Source organism: Pseudopipra pipra, chromosome 2 (assembly GCF_036250125.1).
Source record: "Pseudopipra pipra isolate bDixPip1 chromosome 2, bDixPip1.hap1, whole genome shotgun sequence".
In the NCBI taxonomy this organism is placed as follows: Eukaryota; Metazoa; Chordata; class Aves; order Passeriformes; family Pipridae; genus Pseudopipra; species Pseudopipra pipra.
This window is the reverse complement of record NC_087550.1, coordinates 26,301,137-26,320,600: the sequence shown is the minus strand read 5'-3', so window position 1 is coordinate 26,320,600 and position 19,464 is coordinate 26,301,137. Positions and strand designations below refer to the sequence as shown.

General features: G+C 42.1%; 2 protein-coding genes across 14 annotated transcripts in view; one reads left to right on the top strand and one right to left on the bottom strand.

The window, feature by feature from the left end:
- GTF2E1 (general transcription factor IIE subunit 1) overlaps window positions 1-1,983 on the bottom strand; it is an 89,032-nt gene extending 87,049 nt beyond the window's left edge. For 10 of the 12 annotated variants that reach the window (XR_010428119.1, XR_010428115.1, XR_010428116.1 and 7 more), the window contains exon 1: window positions 1,872-1,983. The gene's annotated coding sequence lies outside the window, so the exon portion shown is untranslated. Of the gene's footprint in view, window positions 1-1,117; window positions 1,550-1,582; window positions 1,606-1,871 lie in introns of those variants that run through there. The other 2 variants (XM_064644502.1, XM_064644501.1) reach the window with 2 other exon arrangements.
- A 154-nt stretch (window positions 1,984-2,137) lies between these two features.
- Window positions 2,138-14,195, top strand: RABL3 (RAB, member of RAS oncogene family like 3). 2 transcript variants are annotated; one of them, XM_064644506.1, is made up of 8 exons: window positions 2,138-2,262; window positions 2,441-2,532; window positions 3,664-3,793; window positions 6,762-6,876; window positions 8,416-8,566; window positions 9,216-9,287; window positions 10,083-10,121; window positions 13,348-14,135. In XM_064644506.1, exons 1-8 carry the CDS (start codon window positions 2,217-2,219, stop codon window positions 13,411-13,413), a joined length of 711 nt encoding a protein of 236 aa, XP_064500576.1. In that variant the 5' UTR covers window positions 2,138-2,216; the 3' UTR covers window positions 13,414-14,135. The 2 variants fall into 2 exon arrangements, with proteins under 2 accessions (XP_064500576.1, XP_064500577.1); XM_064644507.1 differs by lacking the exon at window positions 10,083-10,121 and having other exon boundaries at window positions 13,348-14,195.
- The last annotated feature ends 5,269 nt before the right edge of the window (window positions 14,196-19,464 follow it).

Here is a 19,464-nt window from a genome sequence, read left to right as displayed (position 1 = left end):
TTCTTGTAGCAGCGCGAATCAAGTTGATAAAAAGTGAAAAGCTAACATGCCAAAACAAAAAACTGGGGTATTTCAGAGAGGGCAAGGGGTGAAAGTTCAACTGAATCATTTCTGTTACCAGACTAGAGCCAACACAGAGCAGAGAAAAGAAAGCACGGCTAAGGATTTAGGCGATCCTTCCCCATGTGGTGGCAAAATTGACTCAACTGTGATATAAGGACATTTTAACCATGGAGAGCAGAACTTCGTACAATCTACACTCCAATCTGAACGTGTACCAGCAGAACATGTGTTATTCTGGTGATGTGCTGGCACTGATCCTCACATAATGAGTTGTAAGGTTTCAGGGGTTTGTTTAAAGGGAAAAAAATAAGATCATTTCTCACCAATATCGAGCCTAGGAAGTCACAATTACACTGAAGCAAACTGGGCTTGGCCTCAGCATTCCTTTTTAAGTTTCAGACAGGAGGAAGCATTAATTGCTTTCCATCTTCTGGATTCAATAAGACCTGGAACACCACACTTCTCATCATGATAGATTATGTGAAGAATAGATTCTGGGAATTCCAGAAAGACAACGTAAAATTCTGGAAGTATTAGGTTCATAATAGTTTTAGTGCATCAGGGTGTAGCAAATGTGTATATACCGTGCGTATAAGCAATAAAGAAACAAACAAATCAGCAAGATACCTGATTAGCTTTAATTAATATAGTTTCTTGTTCAAAAGAATTCCCTAAAGCATCCTGTGAGAAAGCAAGCTGTATCTCACAGGAAGTGGAAGGCAGGAATGCAACTCCCATCATGCCTCATTGCTCCCAGAAAGCCATGTGCTCCTCTCCCAAGCACATGGCTCTGCCCTCTCTCATGCCAGCTCTGGCACTCACTGGACCTTCCTGTGTACCAATTTACACCACTAAAAGGCAGAAAAATGTTTCCCTTTTTTTTGTCTCCTTTTTACTATGTTTTTCAACAGTTTAATGAGTCAGCAGAAAAGTCTGATGAGCAACAGAACCAGCAGGTATCAGAGGATGACGCTGCATTGGAACAGATGAAAGAAGAAACACCACCTTTTGTGGCTGAAAAATATTGAACCACCTATACTTCATGAAAATGTACCTTAGCTGTGCACTGCTGAACACCCTTTTCAGGATGCCAATCTTCCTCATTCCTTCTGAGCCACTTGGGATGGCACAAGCCCGACAGCTGGGCCCATTTAACATCAAGAATTCTGTGCCATTAGGACGTAATGGTCCTCTACTTCCCAAGGAACCAGAGAGCTTGTGAGATCAGAAGAAAACTAATTTACAAAAAAATAAAATTAAAAACAAAAACAAAAAACCCTACACAAAACAAAAAAACCCACCTGGAGAAATGAATGGTTTCACTGTATGGGCTCAACCCGCAGCCAAACCTGGTAAACAGGAATGAGGAGGATTTGCCAGTCATCTACTCCTCAGATGTCCACAATCCTGCAACTTCCTTCAAAATTACAAACTGTACAGATTTTAACAGCAGATTAAGCTTTAAGGTTAAGCAGAGAGCCCTTTATGCTGTCTGCACAGCTTCCCATTCCCTACCCACTTTTAATGTGTTGAGGTTTAAACATCAGATTGTGTAGGCTTCTGTAGGGCACGAGGAGCTCAACAGTACCTCCAAAAAAACCAAACCACACAAGACAAAGAGGCGGCCCCCACAGACAGCGCAGGAGGGGCGGCGGGCGGTGGTTCGGAGCCAAGGCGAAAAGGGGGCCCAGACGGACACACCGTGCGTGGAGCACGGACTCCGCGGGCCGCTCTGCGGCACCCGAGCGCCGGGCCGGGGGCCTCCGCGGGCCGCAGGCACCACCCCGCTCCCCGGGGCCGGCACTGACCTGGCGCCGCTTCCAGCTCTTCCCGGCTCCGGGCGGCGCTTCCAGCGGCTCCGCCACGCGCGTCACCGCCGCGCGCGACCCCGGCGTCACGGCACCCGCCGCGCGTGCGCGGCACCGCCCCCTCTCTACCGGCGCGACTCAGCGGTGCGAGCGACAGCGAAGCAAGCCAATCGCGCTCCCGCACGGCCCTTCAACTTCCCGCCCCCGCGCGAGCTGAACCAATCAGAAGTGAAAGACGTACCAGCGGCTAGAGAGACAGCCAATAGGCTGAGAGAAGCGGAAGGACGGCCCGCTGCGATTGGCGGGTCCCCCCGTCTCCGGGAGTTGTTGCTGGGCAGGGTAAAGATGGCGGCTCTGGACAGGGTCAAGGTGCTGGTGTTGGGCGACTCCGGTGAGTCCCTGTCCCCAGGCCGTGTGCCCGGGGCTGCTCCTGGGGACCCGCCCCTCATCTGCTTCCCCGTCACCCGCTGAGGGGCCGGGAGCAGCGCTGAGCCCGGGGGGTCCCGGCCCCGCTGCCTGTAACCCCGGCGCCGCCTCCCAGGAGTTGTTCTCTCTCTGTGCCCTTGCAGGTGTCGGAAAATCTTCACTCGTTCACCTGTTGTGCCACAACCAGGTGCTGGGAAACCCGTCCTGGACAGTGGGTTGCTCCGTGGATGTGCGAGTAGGTGACGTGCCCGGCCCCTGGGTACCCCTGAGCCCGCAGTGTAAGGGAAGAGAAGGGCCTTGACTTTATTATTTTATTTTCATTACTTACCGCCACAGAAAGAGGTGTGCTTTGATGATGTGATTTGGTGAGCACTTAATCTTTCAAGGCAAACAGCATCAACTTGAGCCAAGCACTTGTGTGAGCAAGTTTTGACCTTCCCGGGTTGTCAGAGTCACACAAGGTATTTGTCACTCAGCCCCTGTCCCTGCTGCAGTGGCCACGGGCGAGTTACAAGTCACAGCGGGCCAGTTTAAGTCAAAAGGCACAGAATTCCAACCGCGTTTCCCTGAGAAACAGGCAGTGTGTAGCCACGTGGTCAGCTAAACATACTGGGGAAAAGCAGTTTGCTGGTTTAGGTTGTGGGCACTGACTGTGACCGAAGGGTTGCTTCTCCCCCTGACTCCTCACTGTAGGACCTGCTATGGGAGGAATGAGGATATTCATCCAGCACTTTTTTGGCTCAACCTACAGCCCTCATGGGACATTGATAAATGCTTTTTTCCTTCGCCACAGTTTGCTGCATTCTCCTTGAAACACATTTCCCTAGATTAGGAATATATTTCCAAAATTTGGAAAGCAGCATTCCTGTTTGACTGTGGAGCAAAACTACCAGGCAGATCCAGGGGCAAAAGCTGTTGGTTGATTAATTCAGTTGAGATGTCAATGAGAATTTGGAGAGGAAAGAGATGTGGTCAATTGGAATCCAATGTGGTCGCCTGTGTTACTAGTCCTGCAGTGCTACAATGTGGGTTTTAACAACTGTAAGAAGTCAAGACCTAAATTTTCATTTGTTTTGCAACATGCTTTTTCCAAGCACATCATGAAGGTTTGTTCATACTAAGATGGAAAGGATAATCACTGCTTACTCACCAAGCTCCATCTCCTATAGGAGCTGTGGTATCCAGTGGCTGCTGCTTGACTCATTCCATCTCTCTTCCACTTGAGAGGTTTGAAATGGTGTCATCATGAGAATTTACAATTTTCTATCCAAGTGCAATAATCCTTCCAGCTGAATGTGTAAGTGTTGTGTGGATTAACTCCTGGGAGTTGGTGCTGTGGTTATGTATTATGTGAATTTTTCATCAGATCCATGACTACAGAGAAGGGACTCCAGAAGAGAAGACTTACTACATTGAGCTGTGGGATGTTGGAGGTTCAGTGGGTAGTGCCACTAGTGTGAAAAGCACACGAGCAGTATTCTATAACTTGCTAAATGGTGAGTTTGCTTGGTGTAAATCTGATTTTATTACTGTTTCTGTTAAGAGCCGTCTCTTGGTTCTGGGGCAGGGTTCCTTGCAGTCTGGCTGAGGGCCATATTGTTCTCTTTTCTGATTTATACAGGAGAAAAAAAACTGATAACATTCATAGGCAGAATTTTATAGGTTCTGTTTTGAACTCTAAAGATATTTTAGGCAAAGCTGTGCAGGTGAGCTTCATCAGCCTTTCACTTCAGTTTTGTGTAGCTGGCACAGCAGGGAGCCTTTAAAGGTGCAGTACTGTCTCTTCCAGCTACACTTGCAGACATAAATGTTACCTTCACGCTTCCAGGCCTGGTATACTGCAGAAATGTGATTTATATTATCTTGTCTGGTCAGTTGCAAAACCTACAGCAGAGAAATGATTATTTGACTTTATATGAACTTTGATAGTTGCATCCTATCTTGGCAAATTTGAACTGTCTCCCATAAAACTGCAATATGTTGATAACCATCTTGCCTCTGCTCATTTAGTTTAGCATTATAGTTCATTTAGTTAGATTATTTTTGAGAATTGGATCTTGCAACTTGCTGCATATTTAGAAAGTAATATCTCATGCCTTCTGTTGAGATAGTGACTTAAAGTCCTATTAGTTCATCTCTACCACTAATACGAGCAAATAAAAGATTATGAACACAACAGTGCAGTATTTCAGTTGTTCCTTTTTTGTCGTCCAAGGGTAGTTCACTACAGATAGATGTATATGAGATTAACAACTGCTTCTGAAAATTTGTCTCAAATGCTCTGTTTGTTTCTCTTTTCTCGTTCCAAGTAATTTGAAGGCCTTTCAGTAACGTGTTAACCCACACAATAAATATTTTTGATCTGTGATTAACTAGTTCTGTCTTCTCCCTTCCCTGTGAGGAAAACTGTTTGTAGGTACCTCTTGCTTATATTGTTAACTGGCCCCCTGTAAATAAGGCTTGAGTTGAATTGTGCCCTCAAAGGAAGATTCTTTGGTATATGAACAAATGGATTTATTTTTGACACCAAATCCACGGTATGCCAGTGAGTGTGGGTCAGACTTGGAAATATCCTGGAACAGCCCATTAGGAAATGAAATCCTGAACTGAATTATAATTAATGACATTATTAAAATAAGAGTTATTTATCTCCAGTGCCCAAAATACATTATTAGGCAGCTCGCATATGAAAAGTGTTGACTTTGGTAGTTAACCTTGGCTCTTGTTTCTTTCATTAGATTAATTTCTCCATTAGAGCTTGTCTCACAAATTGCCTCAGTTTGACTTGATTTAAGAAGAGAAGATGAATGTGTTCCTTCTGCCTGACTGCTTGTGCTTTCTGGGCTTACAGTGGTCTGCAAACCTGAGACAGAAAGGCAGTTAATGTTTGGTTGTGGCAGCACCTGTGCAGGCTCTTGGGCTGTTGACAAGGTTGGGAACAGTTTGTTTTTGAATTGACCGCGAATCTTCTGTTTTGCTGGCCCTTCATCTGGTGTGTGGACTGTGATAATTGAGGACAGGGCCTAGGCAGTAAGGCTCTGGTTTGCCGGCTTTCATGTGAGAGGAACATTTCCTTGAGTAGTCATTGGTCCTTGCCTGCTCTTCTTGCATGTTGACGCAGTCTTTTGCTGCTGGTGCAACCAACTGTGCAGGTTTTAGGTGATGCAGATAAGGGAACTGACCAATCAAAAACATAACTGAGGGAGAGTGTCTGGAGGTGGAGGGTGTTTCTCACAGGTTATGCAGCGGTGCCTCAGAATCTGTTGCTGTAGGCCAGGTTATGTTATGTCAGGCTTTTTCTCCCTACACTGGAGTGAACACGCAGCTGAGTTGCCTTTTTCTGTTGTTACTGAGATAATTGCTTTGAGGTAGGGCTATGGCTGTGATATCCTGTGAACTCTAACAGGAGAGTCTGTGCATGGTCATGTAGGGTAGTGGAAAATGTTTATGGAAATATGATTTGTTGATCGGGTGTACAGTGGGTGGCACCTTTGGGAGTTCAGGTAAAAGGTTAAATTACTAAGTTTTTTCCACCTGTAGGCTGCGAAGTGTTTTGAGAATGAATCCCGATGCAGATAAGGGGTAGAATTCCGTTTTGTCCTTGAATTAATCATAGTTTGAAGTCTGGAGGAAGTGGGAACATCCACATATTGCAGAAGGTGTGAATAAATAGAAGAAATTTGCTAGCAGTAGTTGGTAATTGAGTTAGGAACTGTGGTTATCAGAAGTGGGTGTCTGTTAATAGCACAGCTAGGAAGTTTGGCTGTATCTCAGAGTTTACATTTTGAAGGCTCATAGTAATGAAAAATGCTAGTAGCTTAATCTTGAATACAAGAAATCTTATTAATTCATGTTTCTACCAGGAAATATCCTAAAGCAGCCCAGCAGGACATGAAATCTTGAACTTATGCATCTGAACTATAATTTTGGTGAACTGTGAAAGTTTATCAGTGTCTGTTTCCCCTTTGGATACCTCCCCAAGAATGTAACATTAATTCTTGAAAATTCAGGAAGGCAACAGTGCTCTCTAAACTCTTTGAAACAACGAAAAAGCCTTTAGACTTCTCAGATGGTGTGACAAAAAGATAATTATGTTTACCAGTTAGGTAAAGCAGAGAAAGGCTAAATTCTCTGCTGCAGTAATACAGAATTTCAGTATCATTAGAAATAGAGCAGAATTAGGAAATGCCTGCAAGCCTTTTGTGGATTAAACCCTGAGGTGGCTGTTTGTTTCCTCCTTTCATGAGATTTTCCTCTTAGCTCTTATCCAATTCCTGATAAGCAGCTTTAAAAAACCTGTTGCATCCTGATATTTTCAGCCTTACCCATTCACTGTAACTGAACTGGTTATACATCCCTTTCTTCCTTCTCAGATATCTGGGAACCTGCAGATGTCATTTTGGTAAGATAAGAAAAAAATATGTATCATTAAATAGCATCTTGCTGTCTTTTCTTTCACCCTAGGGATAATTTTAGTGCATGACTTAACCAACAAGAAATCATCCCAGAATTTGTATCGCTGGACTTTGGAAGCACTCAACAGAGATGTTGCTCCAACAGGAGTTCTTGTGACGAATGGGTGAGTGTAAAACATATGTACAGACTTAAGACACGGTAATTCTAAGCTGTTATGGAAGTCTTTGTTCATCCCTCAGGCTACTTGGAGTCCACATGAAACTAGATGTGGCTAGACTTCTAAGAAAGGAAGGAAAAAATTGGGAATATCAAAGAAGGTTGCTGTTCTTTGTGTTCTGTACTGCTAATCAGGCCATTCTGGCAGTAGATTCCCAAACTGTGTAGCAGAGACCTTGCTTTAAGGGAAGAGATTTTTACTGCATCCTTCATTTGCTTGAGGCCTCTGTGACAAAGTGGGTTCAGTCCTTGATACCTGAAGGCTTTGTCTGTACTGAGTTGTGTCCTTATACAGGAAATGTCATGGGATGACATGTGTGTTCCAAAAGGCTTTCCTTTCATGTACCAAGGCTGAGGAAGTTCACGTCATAAATCTTTGGTTTCGGTGATGGGGGAATTTTTTCAGGAGTGTGGCTGAAAGAGCTTAAAAAACTGCTCAATAAGCATGTTCATAATTAGCTTTCCAACATCTTGTCAAGTATTTCCTCCTGCACCACTGTGCTCCTGTTATACGTTTATCATCGATAAACCTCACACATAAGCAGGAAGGCAATAATAAGGAGTAGCTTTTCATGGGAAAAATATTAATTGTTTATCTGCCTGTGCTGGTACACAGGTGTTTCTGTAGAAACATGGAAGCTGAGAAAGGGGATTTGCATTGTATAAACCGCAAAATTCTCCACTTTTTCCACAGACAGGTTCTTCACAATTGTTTTAATTTTCTAAAGCTTAGCTTCTGTCAAGGACAGATGCTCTGCCACTAGCAGTTCCTTGGTTGAGTTGTTGCTGTTGGTTGTAAAATTACTTTCTAGAAAGCTTGGTTTAGGTAAAAATGAAAGACAAGTGATTATCCTAGCTGCAGAGAATGATTGAAACATGGATTTGTGATGACATTTAATTGCAATGTTATTTATTTTATAGAGGCTATCTTTGATCGTTATTCATATCTGAATCAAAGCTTGTTGGAATTCAGCTTATAGTGGCTGCCTTTACTTGAATATAGACGAATTTATAACTTGACACCATGCAATTTTTGTTGCAACCCTCTTTGATCGCACTTGGAAAGGGGTAGTGTTTCACAGGTGCGATTTATTTCATTGTCCCTCCTTTAAAAGTATATGTATGTAGGAACTTTAGCTGTTCAGAGATGCCAGCTCCCTGATCTGTCCCTGGTGTCTGCATGTGCTCAGTACAACACTGGAGTTCCTTTCCTTCCCGTGTTAGCATTTCTTCTGTGGTTCATCTGTGCTGAGAAGAAATCCAGCTCGGGTGGTTTCTTTTCTGTTTCCTTTCAATTCCTGGGTAGTGACTTAGATGCAGAAGCCCTTCCTTAATTAACAGGTACAGCCCATTCTCACTTAGATAAATCATGACCCCTAATAATTAAATGACCATCTTTTGAAAGGGACAGGGGAGCTGAGAGTGCCCCTGTGCCCACTTACATGGCCATCACCTTACTCAGGATTGTATTTGTTTCCCTCATCAGTGACTATGACCGTGAACAGTTTGCTGATAACCAGATTCCACTGCTGGTAATAGGAACTAAGCTGGATCAGATCCCAGAAACTAAGCGGAATGAAGTTTTGACCAGAACAGCTTTCTTGGCTGAGGATTTCAATGCTGAAGAGATAAATTTGGTTAGTATCTTTGTCACCAGTGTTGTTTTTTCTTTTATATGGGAGCGAGTCCAATTTTTAATAAGTAAAGATGTTGTGACAAAAATTGGGCTTCTGGAGATTTTTTCAGTAGTGCCAGAGGCATGCACATTTTGTTTGGCTGTACCCCTTGCTTGATGAAACAGCCATCTTTGTTTCACTACAGGGAGGTGTAATGGGTGTTAAATAAGGTCACTGAAGCTTTGGAATTGATGGTTTGGAGTTAAATTTTCTTTTTCCTGTTCATAGTTCTGACACAGGCTGCTTTTGAATGAAACACCAAGATCACTTTATATGGATATATGGGTGTAAAAATGTGTTGTGTGAATGCTTGTATACACACACACATGCATACACATACACACAGGATCTCATGTGTAGCCTGTACAAATCATTCTCTGACTGAATAGCTGGTGATGGCAGGAGGATGTGGAGCACATAGGGGGTTACTTAGATTCTGCAGTTGATTCACAGAACAGAAGTTGGCCTTTTCTCTCTAGGAACTGCAGAGCAGAAATCAGCAGATACACTGTTTGCCATAGCTGACAGCCTGTGTCAGGGGAAAGGGTGTGTGGCTTCCTTGTGTTGATTTTTGTGTGCTTGGTTTGTTGTTGTCTTCTATGTGTTCTAGGATTGCACCAATCCTCGTTACCTGGCTGCAGGTTCATCCAATGCTGTCAAACTAAGCAGGTTTTTTGATAAGGTAAGTTGATTAAATGCTGTTTTATTTTCTGTGTATAAAACACTGTCTGTGATTGGAACATGAACAACAGTTAGCTGCTCCTTTCACATTCCACTTTTTGAGTTGGTTCAAGCCAGGTATGCTTTTAGAACCCTCCAGAAAATAGCTGATCTGCTTGAAGATTTGATTCTTGATCTGTACAGAGCAGTGAAAAAGAACTCACACGTGTGCAAAGACACTCAGCATATGCTTTTGAAGTTGTCTGGCTGGCCAGAGGGGTTGCAGCATTCTGAGGCACTAATGTGGGTAGTTACAAGACTGTGGTTAGCTCTGTTGATCCTGGTTAAAGCAACCTTTAGGAATTAAGAATTTGTCATATTACTCTCCCTTCCTGAAAAAGAGACCGTCAGGGTCCATTGTGAAAATGAAAAAGAATGCTCTGGTTAAGCATCCCCTGGACATAACACAGTGGAGCTACTGTGTAGTAGTGGAACCACTGCACCTGCGGAGAGGGAATGGGAGGAATGACTTTGATGCAGGAGACACCCAAACCATCTCCTCCATTATCCAGGAGAGCTAACTAAATCAGGTATGTGGAAGTTGAGGATAACACAACCTTTCTAAGAATGGCTGGAGGTGGCAACTCCTATGTGTACTAGAGCATTGCACTTAAAGCAATAGGCCTGGACCAGGGAATGTGGGTTCAGACCTTGTCCAAGTTAGCCATGAGTTTCAGTGCTCACACGTGAAGTATTTGTTGGAATCTGAGGTTACGCATGCGCTGTGCAAGCTAAGATCATTCTCTGTTGTTCCCAGGTGATAGAGAAGAGATACTTCTTAAGAGATGGCAATCAGGTTTGTCATTTTTCCTCCTTTTTTGTTTCATTTCTTCCTGTGTAATGTGAACTGCTGACACAATCCTCTTTAAAACATGGGCTTCGTACAACTTAAATGATAATCTGTGCTGGTAGTTGAGTTCTTATATCTGTGAGAGCACAGCTGGTTTGGATAGACAGAAGAATGGCCAACTTTTGTCAGCTTAAGTATTTGTAATGTGATCGGCAGTGAAATACTAAAGTATGCTAACATAGTAAAAGTTGCAGGAGTGAGGTGAAATGGGCAAATGTGATTTCTTTCAGCTCTGTCAGCTTCTTGGTTGCAGATTTAGGCCAGAAATGCTATCTGGAAGGTCAATGAAAAGGCTTGTTTTTGCACAGCTGGAACTAGTATTTTATCTTGCACAGGTATTTTATCTTTCACAGACCCAGAGGAGCCACAAGAAAAATGGGAGTATGATACTGGCTTGTAATTAATTCCTAAATGACTGAATTTAGTGTTTTCAGCACAGTTGGTGAAGAACTAGCAAAATGACTTCTGGTTTGGGCAAGCCACTTCAACTTTTCGTGTCCCCCACCTCCCCACAGAGAGTAGCGAGGTTACACTTGCCATATCTGTCAGGTACTTGCAAATTATCATGAATAGCATCACTAAAATACAGTCAAATGTATCATTAGAGCTAGCTGTGCTGAAAGCCCCTTAGGGAGAGCAGGGAAAAAATAGTCACAAATTACAAAATGCTTCCTTTCTTTAAGCAATTTTTAGTGCCTTTTAAAAATAAACTTGCTCTTGCCTCTTTCAGTTCAGCATGATGTCTTTTTTCCCTCCCCTCTCCCTTCCTCTCCACATTCTAGTGAAAGGAAGTTTCCCTTTCATGGGGATTGGGGTAGTTTCAGTCTAGGCCTTCCTGAAGACCAGCTTGTAACCAGGAAGGAATTAGGGAAGTGACCAAGGAAGCATATTCCATGCTATTCCTTTTCGTAAACTGAGGTATAAATAAGCCGGTCAGAGAGACCGACCTGTCTTCTCTTCCGGCGGGGTTTGGGAACGGTAGGTCCCTGTGTTGGTCTTGCTTATCTGGAGCTGAGGCCTGCAGCGACTGCTGTTGTCTGTCACATGTGAGGGGAGAGTGCTGGGCCGGGTCTGGCTGTCCTGCTTTTCTCAAGGGAAGTGGTGAGATTTTGCCAGTTCTTTATTTTGTTGGTTAACAGGTTTTTTGATTGTGCGTATTTTGTTTTCTCCTTTTTTGTCCCTTTTTGTCCCTTTTTCCCATTTTTCCCTTCCCCTCTTCCCCTTCTTGGCAGTTGTACATAATATCCTTCCTGTATATAACTGTAATATATGTAAATATATATTTTTGATATAATTCGGTTGCTTTCAATTTCTCTCAGTTTCTATAGTTTTTTTTTCCCTTTGCCTAAAGGGGGAAGGAGGGAAAAGGCTTTCACTGAGTGTTAGAGATTTGGCAGGAAGCCAGCTCAAACTTGCTCAGGATAATAGCTTAATGCAGAAATCTGCTTGTGTGCTCGTTGTCTTTGATGCATAATTTACTTTTTACTTTTATTATTGGATCATATTTAGTGGCTAGCCAAGGATTAACTATATATTCCTTATGGCTGTGTGCCAAAGATTACAGCCTGCTGATGACTGTTTTCATCTACTTCACTGACAAGAGCTCAAAAGCTTAAAACAAATCTTAAGTAGTGGACAGTTATATTTAAAGAGAAAATTCCAAGTTGGAAATGGAGGTTTGAATATAACCTCTTAATGTTACTATTTGAAATTATCTACTTAATGTAACTCTTACCAATGTGTTTGTGGGTTTTCTACAATAGGTCACTTCGATCATCCGTGTTTTGAGGTATTTCTATTGTAGACTTCTTCAGGATGAAAAGAATGATTAGTTTCAAATTGTTTGCAGCTATGACTTCAGTCAGATCTCTGATAAATAAATAATTGTTGCTCTTAATTAGCGATTTTGATATTAAAAAAATGCTCAAGCAGATAACTTTTTACCTATGGTCCAACTACTTTTTAGTTGTAATGATTTTCCTTTTTAAATTCCCAAAGCAGTTTTCCTGAGATGAACCTTAGTGCAAAATCTGCTTGATTTTTCTCTTAGAGATGATTGCTTTTCAGAGATGAATAAAACAGTACTTCAGTGAATACTTGGCATATGTGTTTGAGTTTTGGGCCTGAAAACCCCAAGCAAATTAATTTGTGGAGTTCTTAGTGGACTTTTGTTTTGGGAAAGCTCTTTAGCTTTTGGAGTTTATCAATGAAGTGTGTAACCTGAGCAGTCTACTTTGGATTGTAAAATACATTTTTGTCCCATACCATCCATGCATGCTGATGTTCTCCTGGCATGATTTGTAGTGCTTGGCTGACACCTTCCATTTTAATATACTCTATTTCCTATGAAAGTGTAGAATTGCTTTGGGAGGATGTGTTTACTGGGTCTGCTCTTTCTGCTTGTGTGCAGTTAGTAAGCTAAAAGTTACTCCGGACTGTAATCAGTTTTATGATGCCAATAGGGCAGATACCTTATGCAGTATAAGAAGGCAGCGCATCACTTTCTTTTGGGGATTCATGGATGCATTGGATTGAAAATCCATCTGAAATACTGTTAAACCAGAGAAGCCTCTGATGATTTCAAGGAGATTTTCTTTGTCAACATCCATTGTCACAGTGTAAGTGGTATCTACAGATTGGCTGCAAAAGCAGGAGTCCTAATCCTTTGTATTGTTGCAGCCATTTCTATTCCAACAGTTTTCTTAAAGCTTTCAGCAATTGATAAAACTGCTTTCAACTGCCAGTGAAGTGCTGCTGTCCCAGGTTTGAAGGCATAAAGCCTAGACAGCTCTTTAATAGGACTCGATTATACTGTTTGATAGTTTTAAAAATGAATGGAGGAAAAATTCTTGTGTGCATTTGAATCTGGGGGGAAATACAGCCTTTGAAATCTGTAATTAATTAGTTTAGGATTTGCCTGAGAAATTAAGGCTTTTGTGTAACCCTTGCCAAAAAAGCCTTAAGGAGCACCACAGAACAAATGAGCCATACTCAAGTTCTGCAGTGTTTAATTAATGGTGCTCCTCTAGCAGCAAGCTGAAGCATTGTAGTCCTGACTCTGGAGATGGTGTGGAAGAGGATATTGCAGTTGGCTTGGTAACAGGCACTCAAGTGTGGGCTAAAGAGAGCTCATGCTGATTCTGACATGGCACCTTATCTTCCCTGTCTCTAGATTCCTGGCTTCTCTGAAAGGAAAAGGTTTGGAGGAGGAACACTGAAGAGCCTTCATTATGACTGAACACTGAAGAAGTGGAAGATGACTTCTCTGAGTTCCTAATGACATTCCTATTCCAATTGGATGCTCAAAGACAATAATGCTTATGTCAAGCAGAGTAAATATTACAACTGGCTAGCCTGCTGAAGCTACTATTGTTGGAAAAGACTTGGGGAAGGATTTCCAGAAGCCTAATCTGAAGCCTAGAGTCTTTCTTAGGACTGCAGGCTGTCCGGATATATGGGAACAACTGGGGAAAGTGTGCAATAAGTTGAATGTCTCTCACTGCTGTGGGAAACTTTATACACAGCACATCTGTGTGACATCTTTCTCTCCATTTTGGAAAACTTACGGTCAGTCTTTGCAATGAATTGCATTCATTTTACCTCTAAAGGAAAGGTGACACTGAGCGGGCTTCACATTTCCTGTAAAGTGAACAAAATGTGAGGATGGGTAAGGAACGGTCTGGAAACTAATCAAATGCCTTCATTATATGAGTGGTGTTGTCTCACCTGGAACACACTGTTCATCCTATTCAAAAGGGAAAAAAGAAAGGCAATATATGAAGAAAAGGTTTGAAGCATTAAAAAAAGAAAATCGTTAGCAGAGGAAGTGGTGTTAATTCTGCTGCTTAAATTAAAATTGTTTACTTGGAGAGGGCCAAGTGAATCAAGTCTTTGTCTTTTCATGATTGACTGTGGTCTTGTTCTTTATATTAAATTAAAAGGCAGTGCTTTGAAAACTGATGGGAAAGGTATGTTTTTATACAATGCTTATTTGAAATAAATATGACATGGTCTTACTGAGCCTGAGGGCTAAGTGGATTCAGAAAACATGAAATGTAAGAACATCCTCTGAATTAGAATGGATGGACATTTAGAAGCGATATAAAGCTGTGCAAAAAGTAGGTACTGAACATGATTAGAAGGAAAGTTCTGCAATACAGATGTTTCCTTTACATATTTAGCACTAAGGATAAAGGAGACTTTACCTGGTCTGATCTGTTGTGCAAGCTGTTGTCTTCCTAAATAGCCCAAGCTTTGAGTGGTTTCTCACCTCCCCAGAATTATGTGGAGTAGTAAAAGCCTGATTTATGTCAGTTTCTTCTTTCAGCTCCTTCCTCACAGTCACCTCTAATGGTTAAGCCTCTGGCAAAGGCTAACTAAGAGCTGGAGTTAGATATAAATAGAGATTAATAATAAATGGGGATAGACGAAAGTAAAATGCTGGTGTGAAATTGGCAGGGAGCAGAGTTCTGCAGACTCCAGATTACCTCTGCCTGCAGCTCTTCTAGCAGCTGCTAGGAAATAAATGGAACACTGCCTATTGCCACTAATCAGGCACAAAAGTGACAGCTAGGTGCACCAGTCAAACTTATTAAAAATATGGATACTTTGCTTTTCCTTAGGCCATTTCCCAGAAAGGTCTTGGCGCATTTGTAAACACGAGTGGAGTAAGTTTTGAGATGCCTGTATGAAATGGGTTCTTAGTTTACATTTAGTTTACAACCAGAAAAAATAGGGTACTGAAATATTAATAGTAAATAACCTATGTCCGAGCCATGCAGCTCATGACAGCACCAATGTCTCTCTGCGATCCTTTGACAAGGAAAACTGGAATTATGTTTTCAAGGTCAAGTGCTGTCCTAGGGTAACCAGATCTGAGCTCTCTCAGGTTCCTAAGGAATTGCAGAGCAGAACAAGCAAGCTAGCACAATTTCCTCCTTCACCCTGTGGCTTCTTTAGGGGAATTGGAAGTGTTGCAGAGTAAGGGAGGCCATGTAGTGTAAGAGGTTGCATTAAGAGATGGTTGCACAGGTTTTTGATTTGGAGGCAGGGGCTTTCCAAAGTAGCCCTCTTCAAGTAATCGGAAAGTAATATAGCTCAGCATGCTGTAGAGTGGCTAAAGCCCTGGTTGCAGCTCACCTGTTTGTAGGTTTTAAAATAGGCCTCTAGTACAGATTAAGTATTTTATTTGTTTAGGTCTCGGCAGGTAACTACACGTAGGTATATTTTTTCCTTTCAGGACAAGGTGATGTGTATTGGAGTCAGGCATACTGATGTTATATTTATTTTTACAGGAAGGAAGTCCTAGCTCCTTGTCAGAACCAGAAGTGTGTGAGCAGCCAGACTTAGTTAGATTCCTTTTTGTACCTGTGTCAGCTGCCCAAAAAAGGTTCACCTCCAAACTTGGGGCTGTGACACCAGACTTTCCTGTGTCACACTTACTCTGCCCTCTGGTTTCCCCTTTCTTCCTGTTTTTCTCTGTTTCTCTGCCATGCTTTGTCTCTCTTGCTGTACCACTTAAAGTCTCTGTCTCTCTGTTTTCCTACATCTCTCCTTATGTCTGTCTTTGGTGTCTATCACAGGCGAACACATTTCACATCAAAACATTGTTACTCAGTGCCTTTAAATTCAATATATTTGATCTCTCCGTGTTATTTCCCAGGCGGACATATGCACCAGAGGTGTCAGTGAAGGTGGCTCATGCAGGTACATGTGAGATGTGTTAGACCTCCCCTGCACACACAGGTGAGATGCAGAGTAAATAAACAACGAGCCTCCACTCTTCCCAAGGGGCTCAGCAGAGCTTTCTGGTTGATCTATGACCACTTTGATGACTGGGGGCTTAGTGAGAAGCACAAATATGTCCTAAATACTGAAAATCCACTAGATCTGCCCCTCTTGATTTCCATGCAGAAAAGAAGGAAACCTATGTGTACAGTAACCTTACATTCCTGAGTAATACATTTTTGTTCTTGTAGCAGCAGGATTACATGCTCCTTGCAACAATCTTTAGCAAAGGTGCCACTGGCTTTTTAAGGATATGAAACCTATCCAGTAATGGGGTTTTGGGTGCAACCTTAATACAAATTTTCATTATTGATTATATTTTCAGAGGCAACTGCAGTATGCTCCATTTGTCACACATGAGATATGAACTGCTGTGTCGTAGCCTGCAGTCAACATCGGTCAGGTATGGGGAAGTCAGGGCTTGAATTCTTATTTCTCAGTGGATAACAAGGTGACAGTTTTCAGTGATCGAAAACCTGCTTCTGCTTTTCAGCAAAGGGAGCTTAATCCTTCTATTTCTTTTGTTAGTCAGCTCTTCCTATTAGAAGTCATGTTCCTGTCTTACTTCTGTTATGAGGATGCTGGTTACTTTGATTCCTTTATAGGGTTGAGCAAGTCTGTGACTTAGTGCACTAGTTTCCTTTGACAAAAAGCCATTATCATTATTGATGAACCCGTCACTGGCTGGCAAGTTACCAGAAAGTGCGCAGAGGTAAAGCTTTCCTTAGGGTGTGCTTCGCTGCAGCACTGTGTGTTAGGTCCTCAGACACACACTGGTTCTGGAAAAGAACACACAGGAGTCAGGTGGAAGAGGGGAAAGAGAATAAAACCAGTCCCAATTTTCTTTAATTTCAAGTGTCCAATCAATAGCAAAGCTCTCCTTCCTGGTGAGGGCCTGTGACATGTAGCCAAAAGTATTGTTCTTAGTATTATCCACTTGTGCTACTGTGGGTTTATTCTAACATCTGATCAGTAAGTGGGGAAAACATGTTTCTTTTTCGTACATGAGAACCCAGTGCAGAAGTTAAGAAGAATCTTCATCGCTAATTGTGGATATGTGAGCAGAGTAAGGGCTTTCCAGTTGTGCAGGCAAAGCTGCAATAAACAGTGATTCTCAGGACCTAAGTCTAAATGGACCTTTAAATTAGATGTAGTTCCCCAACACTGAGAGTGATGATGCCTGGAACAGTTAATGGATAAAAGCAGATTGTCAACGTTTGGGGCTTTTCAGGGTAGCTTTAGTAGCATTCTGAAAGACGTGCCTTAGCACAGCTTTGAGGTAAAGTTCCCCAGCATACTTGTAAGGAAGGTGGTTTAGGTGATCAGAGCTATCTATGGCAGCAAAGAGACTGTGAAATCTAGCCTTGGCAGTTATCTGCTTAGCCAACCCCTGCTGCAAATACCATTAACTACAGAAATGTGTTTTCTTTTTCCTGCTTTGGCATTATATCACCGAGATACAGCTTGTGCCCCTTGGGCTTATCAATGCACAGAAATTCTGATTCCATACCTCTTGAAATTGCACAGGAAAATTCATTCTCAGCATACCAGCACAGACTTCTCTCAAAAAGATGTTGAATACAAGACAAGCTTATAAATAAAAACACATGCTTGTTCTTGACTAGATCAACCAAATGAAATCTGTGCTATGTGGGCAAACCAGCTAGAAATTCAGTCATACTTCTGACTGTGAGGAGCATGAAGTGAAATAGTGAGTGATTAACCCACACACATCTACATTCTCTTTAACCTGAAAGTTAATGTTTACAAAGTGCAAATGCAGTGCATGGTTTGAGTTAAAGATTTATTAAAGGATAAGGATGCCCAGTAGCTTTGAAGGCTGGGACTATGTTCAGAGCTTTTATCTTGCTGTCTTATGCCATCTGCTCTTCCTGAGGCTTGTTTTGCTGTGGCTTACATGGGTTTGATGGCCTGTCCTACCCTTGAATAAAAGATCAGATTGCAAAATTCAGTTACTGCCCAAAATTAGCACCCTCTTTAGCTGATGCACCAGAGTGGGGAAGGAAAGAACAAGGCGATATGACTAAATTTCCTTCTGATTCCTAGAAGTGGTGTTTCTAGCCTGAAGGCAGAAGCATCACAGCAAGGTGAGCAAGTGGCTTCTTCTGCCTCTATTCATGCAGCATCTGCTTTCTGGCAACAGGGAGTGTGTGCTTTCTGCTGCAGACAACTTTTATGATCTTTCCTGTGCAAATAAATGATAATAATTAACCTGTCTGGCATCTCCTGCTGGACAGTCCCAAGAAAATGACAAGGACGTATTTCATAAGAGCCACTCTACAGGAAAGTACATGTTATTAAAAAGAGCCTTTTTTGACACTCTTGGCAGTGATAAAAACAGCATAAATATTATTGAAAGGTTCAAAAAAGAGATTAAATCCCCTGGTACTGAGTGGTAAGTACTCTGTCAGATAAACAAAGACAGCTGCTCTAGAGAGCTATCCCTTTTGGCGGTGTGTAAAGGGTTAAAAAACAGAGAAGAGATGCAAGTTGGGGAGACAGGAGTCAATGAGGATATTAATAAATACATACATTAATGAATGCATTTTAGCTGGATGAAGATAGGCAGGAGAAGAGGTTGGTTCTTTTAGAAACAAGGTTCATCATTGTGAAAAGCAGCAGGCTATTGCAGCAGGAGGTTTGCAGCTGCCTCAGAAAGGATCTGTTTCTCAGTGGCCTCTTAAGTATGTTGTGCACGGGGCAGAAGAGCTTTACTTCTGGGACTGGACAGTGACTCACTGCAAGAAGCAATGGTGAACTGTGATCCGGCAATTGTACTCACTACAGCACAGTGGCAGATTACAGCCCGTGCTGGGAAGTGCTGTGCTAAGCATTGACTAGTATAAGCTGCCTCAGCTTCTCTTTGAAAGGAAATTTTTTCCTTTCTCTTCCTCATCCTTCATTCACCGCTGAGATGTTGAAGACTGGCTGCTAAATTTTCAAACGAGCCTCTTGGTACTTTCATTCTGCCACTGTGACGCAGATGAGCTCCTTGCACACCTCCATCAAGATGCCCATGAGAACAGCCCACAAGTAATAAGCTGCTGGTGTGCAGGTACCATCCAGTTGCATTGATGTCTTATGCTTTTTTTATGTATCTCTTTTGGGTCTTGTTATGTCTTTCATCTGGAATCTCCTTGGAGTAATGGTGAGGTAAAGCCATGCAGTGGATGGAATGTCATAAACCCAGAAATACAGCTGAGAAGACACTGAATGCTTTTAATGCTCATTCTTCCAGGCTTAATTTGTTGTGTTTATGACTCATGTTTATGCAATAACAATTCACTATGTTTCTATGTTTCATATTTACATGATAACGAGGGCAGTTGCTAAAATATTAATGAAGTACATCTATACTTAATGTTATATAAGATTTATATTCAAGAGCTACTGCAACAAACTAAAGGGGTTGTTTAAGCTGAATCACAGAATCACTGAGGTTGGAATTGACCTCTGGATATCATCTAGTCAATAAATCAAG